At 51.2% G+C, this 13,434-nt stretch overlaps 1 protein-coding gene across 1 annotated transcript in view; it reads right to left on the bottom strand.

Annotated features, from left to right (window-relative positions):
• Positions 1–13,434, bottom strand: part of SRGAP3 (SLIT-ROBO Rho GTPase activating protein 3) — a 124,870-nt gene that overhangs the window by 50,773 nt on the left and 60,663 nt on the right. The window contains exons 3-4 of the mRNA XM_014946628.1: positions 4,528–4,720; positions 1,525–1,687 (exon numbers count right to left, since the gene is read on the bottom strand). Of these exons, the coding sequence (XP_014802114.1) occupies positions 1,525–1,687; positions 4,528–4,720 (356 nt within the window). The remainder of the gene's footprint in view (positions 1–1,524; positions 1,688–4,527; positions 4,721–13,434) is intronic.

Genomic DNA, 13,434 nt, shown 5'->3' with positions numbered 1-13,434 from the left:
CTGAAAACAAGCCACAGGAACTAAGAAGATAAGAGCCAGGTGACAGGTCCTGCCAGCCCAGCACGGCATCCCTGAGGGTGGCCACCAGCAAATACCCAGAAGAAAAGAGGGGGGGAAAGGGCCAGCGATGCCACCGAGCACGTTCATGACGTGAGGAGCTGCAGGGCCACAGCTCCCCAGCCCAAAGCTCTTTCAGGCTGCGTCTGCTGGTGTCTCTGACGGCCCATGGCTTACGGCAGCAGGTACGACGAGGTCCCCAGTCCCACTCGCTTCCTTGCAAGCCCCTGTTTGCAAACCCTCATGCTCCTACTACGTTACACACTCCCCCCTCACCTTCAGCTGAAGAGCCCTGGTCCACCTGACTGCGAGACTCCTGCAAGTCTTTGATGCTCATTTTTAATTTGGTTATCATTAATAATTCCGTATCATCAAGAGGCTTTGTCATTTTACTATTCACCCTTTCCCCAAATAATTTATTAGGAACTCCACTGAAATTCTCCTTCTCTTTGTTCCCTCTCTTTCAACAAGTCGTTAACCCAGAAAACAACCACTTCTTATTCTTCAACAGTTTCTTTTCTGTAAGAACTTCACTGAGGGACCTTCTCCAAAGCCTGTAAGACACTGAAGGTATGATGCCAAGGGATTCACATCATGACTGGCTCCGGAAATACATACATTAGATTTTTGAGGAACGATCCTTCTCTTCAGGAAGCCACACTGACTCCTCTCCTGTACCTGCCCACACGCCTGTCACTCCACTCTTCACTACAGCTTCACCCAACAGCTCTGGGTTCCAAGTCAGGGTGCTGGTCTGCTCGCTGAAGCCCTCCAGGAGTTGTTAAAGAATGTCATCGTGTTCTTCACCTTTCATTTCTCTGGCACTGAGGCCAGTTTAAGCACTAGGTCACACCTCACTGCTAGTCACTTGGCAGTTTTGTATCTCAGTTTCTTTTAAATTCTTGGGTAAATATCATCTGGAAAGATCTAAGTGATGGCCTCTTGTATATGTTTGTCCTGCAACATCTAATGATGACTCAGTTGGGTGAGGTTCCTCAGGCTGGTAACACCACTCCCCCCAAGAACATTTCTGGTTTCCATGTGGTACCATTTCTGGTACTAAGCTAAAGCAGCCAGTTGGCCTTTGGCCGGTACCTCCTAGCCTTTCTGCATCTCACCCACCTGTCCCCCCCTCCACACCCTGCGGCAGGTTTCTTCCTTGTGATTTTGTGAAGTTATTAAGTTTATGTCTCTAAGTAAGCTGTTTCTTGGCCTGCCTTACTGGGGTTTTACATTTTCACTGTCCAGAGGTCAAACCCCTCTCTGGTTTCCTTGTTAAGATGCAATGTGTACTTCTTAGAAAGTCTGGTTACCTGCCTCTGCTCTTTAACAATGCCAGCTTTTTTGTACCTCTTTAGACTTTTGGGGGGCACAGCTGTGTCGAACTCCACAATAAGCTTCTTTTTCAGACTAAAATGCAAGGATGGGTCCTCCCTGAGCAGAGCTCTCCATGGCCACTTCAGTTACCTTTTTGAAGAGCCTGATGACATCCTCACTGATCTGCGACAGCCGGACAATGACATTGTTCATGAAGATGTCGTTCAGGGTGGCGTGATCTCTGCTCTCCCGCCGGGTCTGCGTCAGAACCAGGTACCAGCAGTTCACAGGGGAAAGGAGGTGCTGATCTTTCCTAGGGAATTGGGGAAAAAAAAATAAAAATAAAAAAGGTCAAGCAAACAAGTCAAAAAGGCAAGCAATTTTCCAACGAATGCTGACAGCACACTAACGCTGCCTCCCTCCACCGCAGACATCCGTTGTGCCCGAGAGAAAAGTGTGTGTGCTCTGACGCCAACCCTAGGCACAGCCACACACCCACATATATATACACATATATATATACATACATATATATATGGCTCCCAGGGGCATCCTGAGACCCTGACCTCTTTTGAGGGAAATGCCAGGAAACATTTCACATTTGGTTAGAGCTTCGCTAATTTTGACGTGTTCCATCTCAACACTGAGAGAAACCCGCACTGTTCCCCACGTACTGCTTTTAGGACTAAAGGAAATCCATCAAAACTGAACTGAAGTTTCCAAAAGTGATACAACCGGAACAAAACATTTCACATTGTCCAACTGGGACACTTTGAGACAGATCCTCTAAGTGAGGCAGCCAAGTGACTTGTTCCAAACGTTTTACCTGCACCGTTTTCTCTGGTCAAACCACCCCTTTCCTACAAAAAGTTCTGGCTCCCGAGGATTGGCCCCTTTTGACAGAGACCTCCCAGCCACCACAGGTCTCCCCATGTGCCCACAGCCGCGTTCAAGCCCCAGGGCCTGCTCCCTATCCAGTACCCAAAGACAAGCTGTCCCGGGGAGCACCCACTGCTTTGCCCAGACAGGAGCCTGCACACACCGACAGCGCTGGCACCACGGCTGTGAGATGGACCTTCATCCCCCCTCCTCCTCCACCATGTTCTCAGCCCCAGCACCAGGGGCTCACCTGGTGAACCTCACCATTGAACCCGTGGAGAGGAAGGCACAGTGACTCCAGAAAACCTCTGCATGCACGTCCAGACACAACCACCCCATATAAAAACGTGAATGAGTCTGTCAGCCCCAAATGACCACAACCAGCCTGGCAGCAGCACCGCGGCAGCCACCACCATTAAGGGTGGGCACAGGCTGCTGCACATGGCAACACGGGGACAAAGGGAGGGCTGTAGAGACTATATTTCCTAAGAGTGTCAAAAGCCTCATCAGAATAACGACATTCATGAGCAAGCTGGGGAAACAGCACAGATGGACCTACTAAAGGGCAGCCTGGAAGAAAAAAATACTAAGCCTTTCTCAAGAGTGAGACAGCAAGGACTGGGCAGGAGTGTGCACCCAAATCAAGCTGGCTCTCTGAGCACTACCAACACCACCACACACCATGACACAGTGGCACCAGCCTGGCACCACACCACTGACAGGCAACAGTCGGATGCAAACGGAACATTTGAATGGGAATTCATTCTCCGCAGACTTCTGAGTAAGACAACAGCAAAGCCTTGCTCACTAGAGAGACCGAGTAAACAGATTAAATGGGATTTAGTAGTATGGAATAAATAGGATTTAGTAACTTAACAGAAAAAATCGTGGCTCCTGCAGCTGAAAAAGGGAAAAAAAAACAATCACAAGGGGTTAGGGAAAGAGAAAGACAATAAAGAGCCAGGAAGAGCTAAGTGCATCAGAGAGGCAAAACCCCCAGTTTCCTGGGACAGGAGCTAACCTGTGGCTGGGGTCTTTGGCCACTGAACTGAATGACGCTAGTTTCATCTCGAGCAAAGGGCAGTCGAGAGACTATTTCACAGACACCACTGTCAGAAGAGGGGACAGAGACAGAGGCCGTGCCCAGGGAGGCAGAGGCAGGGACCTTGGCTGGGATTCTGCAAGGGATGCAGCAGGACTCGCTCCTCTGGCAGTGATGGGACAGTGGCCTTCACAGGGACCTTCAGCTCATGGCCACCAGCCAGCCAGCAAGGGCACGAGCCACCTACCCTCCCCATGAACTTCCCATGAAGCTTACTAAGCTTCCAGACTTAAATTCTGCCTAGACTTTGTTTCTTCTATTTATTTTTTTTTCCAGATTTTTTTTTTGTTTTAGCCAAACTCAAGAGTGTGGTGAAACTGAAGAGAGGCTGCTTTTGAAAACTTGCACATATTCACACATTCACGGATTTTACAGTTTTCATCATCAGTTTGAGTTTCGCACAATTCCAGCAACCAGCTCATCTATTCCAAAGCTTTGTTTCAAAATATTTCCACTGTGGATTTGCCCAGCTTCAACACCATACAGTGTGTACACAGAAAACACATATACCGTGCTTCAAAAAACTGAAACAAATTAGATTTTCAGAAACTGCTTCCAAGTCTCTCTCCCAGAGAAGCTGTGGGTGCCCCATCCCTGGAGGGGTTCAAGGCCAGGTTGGAGGGGGCTTGGAGCAACCTGGGCTGGTGGGAGGTGTCCCTGCCCAGGGCAGGGGGTGGCACTGGGGGGGCTTTAAGGTCCCTTCCCACCCAAACCAGTCTGTGATTCTGTGATTCCAAGTCTGGGCCTGTAAGCAGGTCTGTGTGCAATGTGAAGCCCTCTGACACCCAAGGATGGGACTACACACAGAAACCAGGGTTTGTAAGATGGCCTGCCATCATTTGCACAATCAAATCAGGGGCTGAATGCAACTTCTTCAAAAAAATAAAAAAAAAAAAAATAAAAAAAATCAAGGGGCTTGACTCCTTCCTAGTCTCTGATTTGTATTTTTATCCTACTGCTCAAGGAAGCGCACAGTATGTCTAATTTGGGCAGTGCAGGTCAGTAATTTTGTGGTGAAAGTCTCGGAAAAAGACATTTCTGGTTCCTTCTGTGAACCCTGCACAAGGTTCCCTTGAGGCTATTTTGTTTACTCCCCTTTTGGACTTTGCAGCTACAAAGAGTGCTGGAGCAGCCTCTGGCCCATCACTTTGGACCGTTTCCCCCCCGCTTACTTGAACTGGTGCTCTCTGGAGCTGCGGATCTTGGAGGAGAAGCGCTCGGCCAGTTTCTCCAGGCTGCGGGAGTACTCCAGCTCGATCTCCGCCTTCCTGCGGAAGAACTCCTGCAGGTCCTGCAGCAGCTGCAGGCGCGACTCCGACTGCTGCTCCAGGCACTTGAACTGCTCCACCAGCTGCGTCCGGATCTCTGCAGGGACCAGGGAGAGGGAAACACAACGTCAGCCACAAACGCTGCCCAGGAGCATCCTCCTTCCCCGTCGCAGAGCGAATGGAGCAGGCCCCGCTGGAGCAGGCTCCCTCGCGAGCCCAGGGCTCGCTAAAGCCAACAGACTGGTTTGTTCCAAGAGAGAGCTGAAGAATTTCATTCATTGGTCTCACACCAAAACCACCTTCTTTGTCAAAATAAACAACTGTGTAAGTACAGAGAGGCCAGCCCTCAAAGCTTCTCAGCTGCCTTTCTGAAACTGGAAAACAATACCTCAACTTGTCTAGCACTACCTGAAATCCTGTATTCTTTGCATATATTTCTTGAGGAATGATCATTTGAATTCCGACAGAGCGGTTGGCAGTGACCTGCAGGGAGCATATCGCTGTCAATGCACGCTCCTCTCGCCCACCAATGGACACATCAAGCTCCTCTGGGGCTCAAAGGCTTAAAAAGCCTTCCCCGACTCCCCAAACTCCAGCCCACAAAACACCACAGACTTCACCTGTTCCATTTTTTTCTCCTAAGAACCTTCAGAAGCTGTGACAGACACACTACCAGCCTAGCCCTTGCAGCCAGGGCTCTGCGTGCCCAGAGGGAGCCCAGGCAGTCCCATCCCCGCCATGGCACAGCTCACCTTGGACACCCAGGGCTGATGGACCCCAGGAGGACACCTTTCCAAAGCATATCAAGCACAAAAGCTAGTAAAGCAGCTCAGCATCACACCTGTCCCTTCTTCACATGTGCAGCCCCGGGGCTCAACGGGGCCGGAGCAGCACAGACACCTCAGGGACCCTCCATCCCACAGAGGTGGGAAAGAATGTGATTTTGGTGGCACCACAGCCACCATTTCAACTAGCATCACATCCCAGCTCGGCCAGCACGCGGCCACAGCTTTCCCTCCATCACCTCCTGAGCTTACAAGGCATTACCAGTCAGCTCCCAAACTCAGGGCATCAGACAGGCTGAAGGACATGCCCACCACCTCCTATGCACACACATGCAGGAGAAAGACAGCTTCTGGTGAAACACCGGAGAAGTTGTGCATCGGGGCTCACTGAAAGGACGGGAGCACTCAGCCTGTACTAAGAAGGAAGTCCTAAAAGTGGTAAAGCTCTTCAGCAAGAGGGATAGACCTCATCCTTGGTTCCTTCTGCAAACCCAGCCTGGCAAGGTGACAACCAGTAACACTCCCACAAGAGCCACAGCAAACTAAAAATACCTGAGCACAGGCACACGGCGTCACTAGGGGTAACCGGGAACCTCTGCGACCCCAACCAAGACATTACAGCAGTGTCACTCCAGCGCGTGAAATAATCTTGAGTCTGCATATATATATATATATACACACACACACACAAAAGAAAGTGTATCCATACACACACAGGGCAGGGTGGCCCTACTGGTCCCCTGCCAGCATCACACTGTCCCACAGCCTCACAGCTACAGCAAGGTCCCATCCAGACAACCATTACTCCATACTGGCTGCTGAACTGATAAAGTATCAAGTAATGATCATGCAAAGCACTGACTGAAATCACAAAAGATTTACAGACAATTTCAAGCTCTTTAAATTTGTGGGGATCCCACGCGGAGGAGGTTAAAACTGCCATTATAAGAATCTGGCATTTTTCAACATTTCTTCGTAGAACAACTCCGATGCAGGACGGAGCTGCTCGCAGCCTGCCAGGTGAGCTTGGAGAGCTGCAGGAACAAGGACACCTGCAGCAACCTCATCACCGGGTAATTTAGCGATGGCAGTAATGGGACTGGAGGCTGCAGGCTGCGTGAAGGTCACCTAAAAAGCAACAGCTCCAGGGAAATAACGGATGCTGAAAACTCCAAAGTTAATCAGTCACCTTAAGTGGGATGCTCCATGGGCACTGCTTTTACACCATTTCCTTTGTGCCCTTGATGCTTTATGAAAGGACAGCACAATCGTTCATGAAAATGCTCACACAGGCTCTTGGTGAGGGACTCAACACACTGCTTTTGGCCACCAGCAAAGCCGTTTTCCATTCCTGAAGCCTGTCTGGATGACCGTGTAGCCATCCCTGCAGCAGCCACAGCTCTCTCCATTGGTTCTGACCTACATCCATCCCACCGACAGAGAGGATGGACACGGGAGCCAGGAGGAGGAAGAGGGTGATACTCAGCAGGGATGCTCAGCACGGCTGCTGCCTCCACCCCAGGCTCCCCGGGGACCCGGGGCATCTGCTGCGCCACACATCAGCCCTCGCTCACTGCTGAGCTGCACAACACCCTGAAGGGACAGACAGTTCCACTACATAGGCAATGCTAAAAATACCCTTTAAAAAAAAAAAAAACAAACACAACACATTATGGCTGCTAAAGGAATGGAGCAGAAGAAATTAAATTCTCATTGCAAAATGAGGTCTCAAAATGGGTGGTGTCAGACCATCTTGGTCTTTACTTGTACGTCAGAAGAGCAGCATCCTATTCCTGTGGTACCCACACCCGGCCAAACCACTCTGTGCCCATCACGAGCAGCACTGCTTCTCCACCCCCCGGCTTCACGCCTGCACCCACACGTAGAAAGTAGATTTGCTCCCCTTGCAATGGCATTTCTGCAGGGGCAGGGGGGTGCTTTAATTCCACACTGCAATATTCACCCTGGGTTTGCTACGGAGATGCAGAGAACACCTGGAGAAGCTGAGCGGGCTTCCAGAAAGCAGTACCTGAAATGACACCTGGGCCAGCCCCCGGTGGCTGGGACTCAGTGTTTGCTGGGAAATAGCCTAGGATTTACAGAAAGACAATGTGTGTGCAGTGTCGCAGCTCTAACTCCATCAGGACCATGCTCTTGGCGGGCTCTGTACAGTGTGAGGGCTGCGGTGATTCTGGGAGGGACAGGAGATGGCCACCTACACAGCCCCAGCTTCCACAGCCCCCTCGGCTTCCAGCTGGGATGTGGAATGGCTGGTGGGAGCTGTCATCCACCAGCCACAGCAGCCTGGGGCACGGCTCCCCCTTTCCCAGGCAAGCACCTTCCCCCCCACACAACGTCTGGGGATAACGACGGCCACGACCAGAGCGGAGGGTGGCAAAGAGCAACCCACCTTGGAATTTAGCTCCTAAAAACCCACCACTACGGTTCTTACAGGATATAAAGGTACCGGTTTCATAACAAAACATTTTTAAAACCTTCACATTCCCCTACCGACAAGTTTCCTTCCCACACAAGGTCAGTGGAAATTTCATTACATCCCATATGGATTTCTCATTCCCACTCCTGCTGGTGCCAACACAGGACTTGCTTTACAGCTCTCTGCTTTCCTGAGCAAGTTTGAGCTAGATTTTTTAAAGTAAAAATAAAAAAAAACCACCACAGACTTGATCTCTTGTTCTTGTTTCATAGTGGATTCCAACCCGAGGTGGTCTCCAGAGCAGCTCTCAACAGCCCTGACAACCACAGAAATACAAGGAATATCGATAACGCTTCTTCGGTCTTTTCCGTTTCCTACCTCTTCCTATTTTTTCCCTCAGATCTGAGCTGCTGCTCCTCACCCGATCCCTGTGTCTGGCACAAAGATTCCTCCTCGACTCTCACAGGGGTCTTTTGAGGCAATTCAGACTCCACCACCCAAGGCAAAGACCCCCCAACGCTCTCACCACCCGCTGCTTGGAGCAAGTGGAAGGTGCAGGTTGTGCCCGTGGGACCTGCCACCACGGCAATGGCCACCCCTCCTGCGACAGGAGCCCAGCGCCAGCCCCAGCTCCCCCTGCCCCATCGTCCCACCAGCGCTGCTCCCCCAGAGCCCCGCTGCCAAGGAGGACTCGGCAGAGGCACGTCAGTCCCACTGGCCGGTGAGGATGCTCCCAGGCACCACCCAGGCCCATTATGACCTTCATCACCAGAATTTTTTCGTTTTCCCCCTCCCAGCCTTTTTTCCCTGAAGCTGTAAGGCTTTGACACTTCCCAGTTTCCTTGCAGCAGCTCAGCCAGGGCAGTTCCACCCGAGCGCCCGGAGGCAAGGGCAGTCTCTCCCGACACGGAGAGCCCACCAGCACTGACCCCAAAGCCACTTGGCTACGAGCTGGCACACAAACGAGCAGAGATGGCCACTGACCCCAGGAGCTGCTGCCGCATGTTGAATGGAAAAGGTTTGCGGCACAAAACAAAATTAAGGGCTGCTGGCATCATTAATGCAAAGACAGAAGCAATAACAGAGAAAAGGACATTCTCCAGTGCTCCGGAGGTCCCTGTGAGTCACCACTGACACACACAGCCCCGACAGCGACAGCACCGGCGTTGTCCCTCCCCTGCCTCCATCCTTACTCTGCTGCTGCACTGAAGAGGCACCCTCCTTTCAATTAAAATGAACTCGGCCTTAAGGAGCCTTTTCAGATGACGATGAAAGAATAGGGGCTGGCAGAAAAGCCTTTTTCCGCCCTTCACGCCTGCTGCCTAGGGAACGGGCAGGAGCACTCCCAGGACATCCATTTTCTGCCGGAGACCAGCCCCTCCATTTGCCGTTGGATCCTGACATCTCCACGCACCGGAGATGGGGAGAGCAGGTCCCCGGCAAACCCAAACCCCACCAGCCTCCAGTAACTAGTCCAGGTGACACCTCGATGGGTCCAGACCAAAGCCTGCGTCTCTACCAGCGCTGTTTGCAAGCCATTTTCTGGCGAGCCGCACCAGGAGCTGCATCAGTCCTGTCCGTCACAGGGGGATTAACAGGCCTTTAATTACAACCTTCAAGCGAGTCCCAACTATGTTTTCCACGTTGGACAAATATCTCTTTGGTGCCTGACCCCAAAACCTTAAACTCTGGAAGACAGAGCTAGAAGTGGAGGATGCTCGTGGGAAGAGTTCGCTAATTGTGTTCCTGTAATTGGAGGGAGGAGAGTCATCTTCAGGTGCTTGACTGACGTGCCTCATGGAGACCCAGCTCTCAGGAACGACCAGAGTGAAACAAGCCCAAAGCACAGGCAACAGGAAACAGAACAAGTGAAAGAGTTCACGTTTTCTTGGGCTACAGTAAAGTCTACAAAGAAAGAGCTAAACCTGATGGTCGCCCGCCATCACGGAAAGATCAGCCCCTCATTTGCACTCCTCTCCCCCAAAGCTTTGGAACGAGCCATCATAATTGAAGGGCACCGCTCCCTGTGGTCAGCCTGAGCTCCCTGGTCTTGTGGTTCCTCACCAGGGTCACCACGGAGTTGCAGCAATAGCAGAACTGCTTCTGCCCACAGCTGGAGAGACGTGGACAGGAGACACGGTCTATCAGTGGCAGGTTGGTAACTCCTGGAATTCACATAATGTTGGCAGGTCCTTATTTACACTGAATAAAAATAACTTGGCAAACTAAAAGGAAATGGGATGCTCCGAGAGCATCACTCACAAGTTGTTCTATGAAAGCTAAATGCTTCTCACAGAAATGACCCACACTGGGCTCAGACCCTTTCTTGGTTCAACTAGTATATACGGGTTTTTTAATACTACGTGGTCAGAGCTTTCCTTGCCAGATTAAAAATGAGCTCCTTGCCACGAAAAACAAACCTCACGAGGAAAACTCTCCAACTCTGGCTTCTGCCCGGCAGCACCACGATGTGAAGACAAATGCCGCGGGTCCCTACGAGAAAAGCACCCACCTGGCAATTTGTGTGCCTGAACACCGAATTTATAGGAACTTTTAGTAGAAATCAATAAACAAAAGCCTACTAAACTGCTTTAGGAAAAGCTGAAAGCATTTGTCGAAAAGCAGAAAGCAAAACATCAAATAAAGTTGTGTAGCTGGTCACGTTTCCACAGTAGTTTGCCTAAAATGCTCCTATGCTTTAATTCACGGTATGTGAAATCACAAGGGGTGCCGAAGGCAACAGAGCGAGCCGTTCTGCAACCAAGGGTGGTAAACAGCTCCTCCAGCCCCTTGGGCTCTGCTGGCTTTCAAGATCTGCTGCTTTTTTCCTCACAGCTTGTTTGGTTCTGCTCGTAAGAAAGCAGTTTCCAGTGAGAGCAGCCCTATTATTTAAAATGCAGAATCAGAAGTAGATAATGCAAGAACTATGATTTCCTCAGTTCTTCTGAAACGCAGCGGCAGGCATGTTGGAGAAAACAAAATTCTTTGGCAAAGCAAGGAAAGCAACGAGGCTGAAACCAGGCTGCGGGACTGCTAATCCGTCCGGGAGAGGGAACATCTGTAACCAGGAGATCTGGGGATTTGGCTTTGGTAAATATTTTCACATCAATTAGCCCGTATCACAGCCGACAACTGCTCGTTATTCTTAGGCCATGCTCGTATCCATGTGAGATGTCAGCAGCAATCACAGTTCCCGAGGAGACATGCTCCTGCGCCGGGACGGTGGGGGGACAACAACCACCTGGACCAGGTTTAAGGTGGCCCAAGGCAGGGGACCATGGCCCTGCAGAGCCCCAACGACAGAGCCCACCCTCAATCCAGGCTCCCGAGACCCCACATACAGCAGAAGCCCCTCGTCAGTCAAAGACTCCCCCCAAGAATTCTCGCATCCCTCCACAAGAAAGGCTTCTGAGGGTGACAGAGGGGACGCAGAAAGACAGCAAGCGTGACCACCATGGCCAGCCCCACGACAGAGCACTGTGCAAGAGCTGACGGGCTTCAGCGGGGATAAACAGCTCTTTGTTCTTACTTAATGAGAGATCCTACCTTCTAAAATGTATTTTACCTTTGTAAAAGTACATTCTACCTTCTTAAAGTACACCACAAACAGCTTCCCACCACCACCAGCCAAGTGGCACGAGAGTGCTAGAGACAGCACAGGGGTGAGAAAAGTGTTTTACATTCAACCTTTGGTAAGTTGGTAATTGAACAGCAATGTTAAAGAGAAAGAAAAAAAAAAAAAAAAAAGAACCCACCCAAAACCTTGACCTGGTGCTGCTCATGGCCAGCACTGGGTGGGAGAATGGGGCAGTGGGTCTCGACAGCCCTGTGAGCCCACGGCCGGGCAGGGGGCTCAGGAGGCACGTTTTGGCATCATGATCACCACAACACAACCACAGCGCCAACCTGGCTCAACTCCTGCCTGTGGTTTGCAGCAAGGACTGTGCTCCTGCAGCAAACCACCAAGATCTCCATGGAGGATCCTCCCCACAGGGGATCTGTAACACCAGGTGATCCACACCAGGAGATCCACAGCCACTCAGTCGGTGCTTTCCATCAGAGATGCTGGAGCCCGCGTGATCCCCACCATGGCATGGCCAACCCGAGCACCCCACAGAGCTCTGCGTTTGGGTTGGGAACCACTCACAGTGTGCCAGCGGCAGAGTGAAGCGAAGGCACTTCTTCCCCAAAATTTTTTCAAGACTTCAGAAAACTGTTGTTTGGGTTGATGGTGACATCTTGGGCAGTAGATTGGAGTAAACCTCATTTTTTCCTCTCGTAGGCTGTTCACCTCATCCACTCTCCAGTGAGGACAATGCTGGCAGCCACGCACAGAGCCCCAGAGCGATTACACGCATCCAAACAGCATAGCATACCTCTGACACCACGGGTGATGCAGTGCTTTACAAAGAACACAGTTATTTGGGACAAACCGTGGCCAATTTGAGCGCTGATATAAGAAGTGACATGCTTATGTGGAGAGGTCAAGACAAAGACAGCACACTCAGCTCCAGTTTGTAATTAACACACCGCTACTTCAACCAGTCCCACCCTCAGCTTACTGAAGGATATTTTCCATATGGTCTCATTTTTTAAATATAAAAACTAAACTCGAGATGAATGCCACTAGATCAACGCAACTTTTACCAGCAATATTCCTCATTATTATTCACTTAATCCTTGTGTCCTCATACAGCTCACACATTCTCCTGGGCAGGAAAATCTCTGAATTTCAGGCATTGACAAATACCATGTTGAAATCCGGGCCCCAGCTGAGACTGTGGCAAAGCTCCCACCAGCTTCGATGGAGCCAGGATGTCACCCTTTGGCAGCACATGGAGTAAGCCAAACAATCCTGTTCTCCAGCAGTTATTTTGCAAGTTCCCCCCCTCTCCCAGTAACCCCTGGCTCCAATTCTTCTTCCCTCACACACTGATAGGGGCCAAGCTCCTTAACTGGCATCAGCCACGGTGGAAACCAACACCAGCAGAAGCACCGTGCTGGTCACTGGTGTACTGCTACTCCAGAAACTACTTTCCTCATAAACATTAAACAGCTTTAAAAAAATCAGAGTTTGAGCAAAACGACCACCAGCGAAGCAGCAGAAGGAAGGATGGGTCACAGCTACTTCTGCTTGTCCCACGGTAAGTCGAAGTGCCACAAGAGACGAGCACTGTCACCTTAGAGCCACCGGCACGCTGGCCCCAGTGACAAACCCTCCACCGGCAGAGCCCGGAGCCAGAGGAGGCAGGAGGGCGGGTGGGAGCCAGGAGCAGCCCCTGGACCGGAGGGGGAGTTCACACAAGCATCCACACGACAAGCTTAGGATGGGCTTATTAAATAAGCCCAATTCCACCTGGGCAAAAGCTGGTGAAAAGCCAGGGGTGGACAGCTAAGGGTCACGAAGGTGCGTGGCCTGAACTGAAAGGCAAGAGACCGCAGGAGCCAGGTTTGTGCCAGAGTGGGACGACCTGAAGCCGCAGGGACCAGCGATGCTCCAGCCGGCAGGGCTGGCCGGTGGCCGGGCCCCTCCGAGCAAGCTCTCTCCTCCTCGGGGAGATGGTGGATCTGGCAGGCCGCCCCCCCCCC

This window comes from Calidris pugnax, unplaced genomic scaffold (assembly GCF_001431845.1).
Source record: "Calidris pugnax isolate Ruff unplaced genomic scaffold, ASM143184v1 scaffold81, whole genome shotgun sequence".
Classification (NCBI taxonomy): domain Eukaryota; kingdom Metazoa; phylum Chordata; class Aves; order Charadriiformes; family Scolopacidae; genus Calidris; species Calidris pugnax.
The sequence above is the reverse complement of the archived record's forward strand: the minus strand, read 5'-3'. Positions and strand labels throughout refer to the sequence as shown.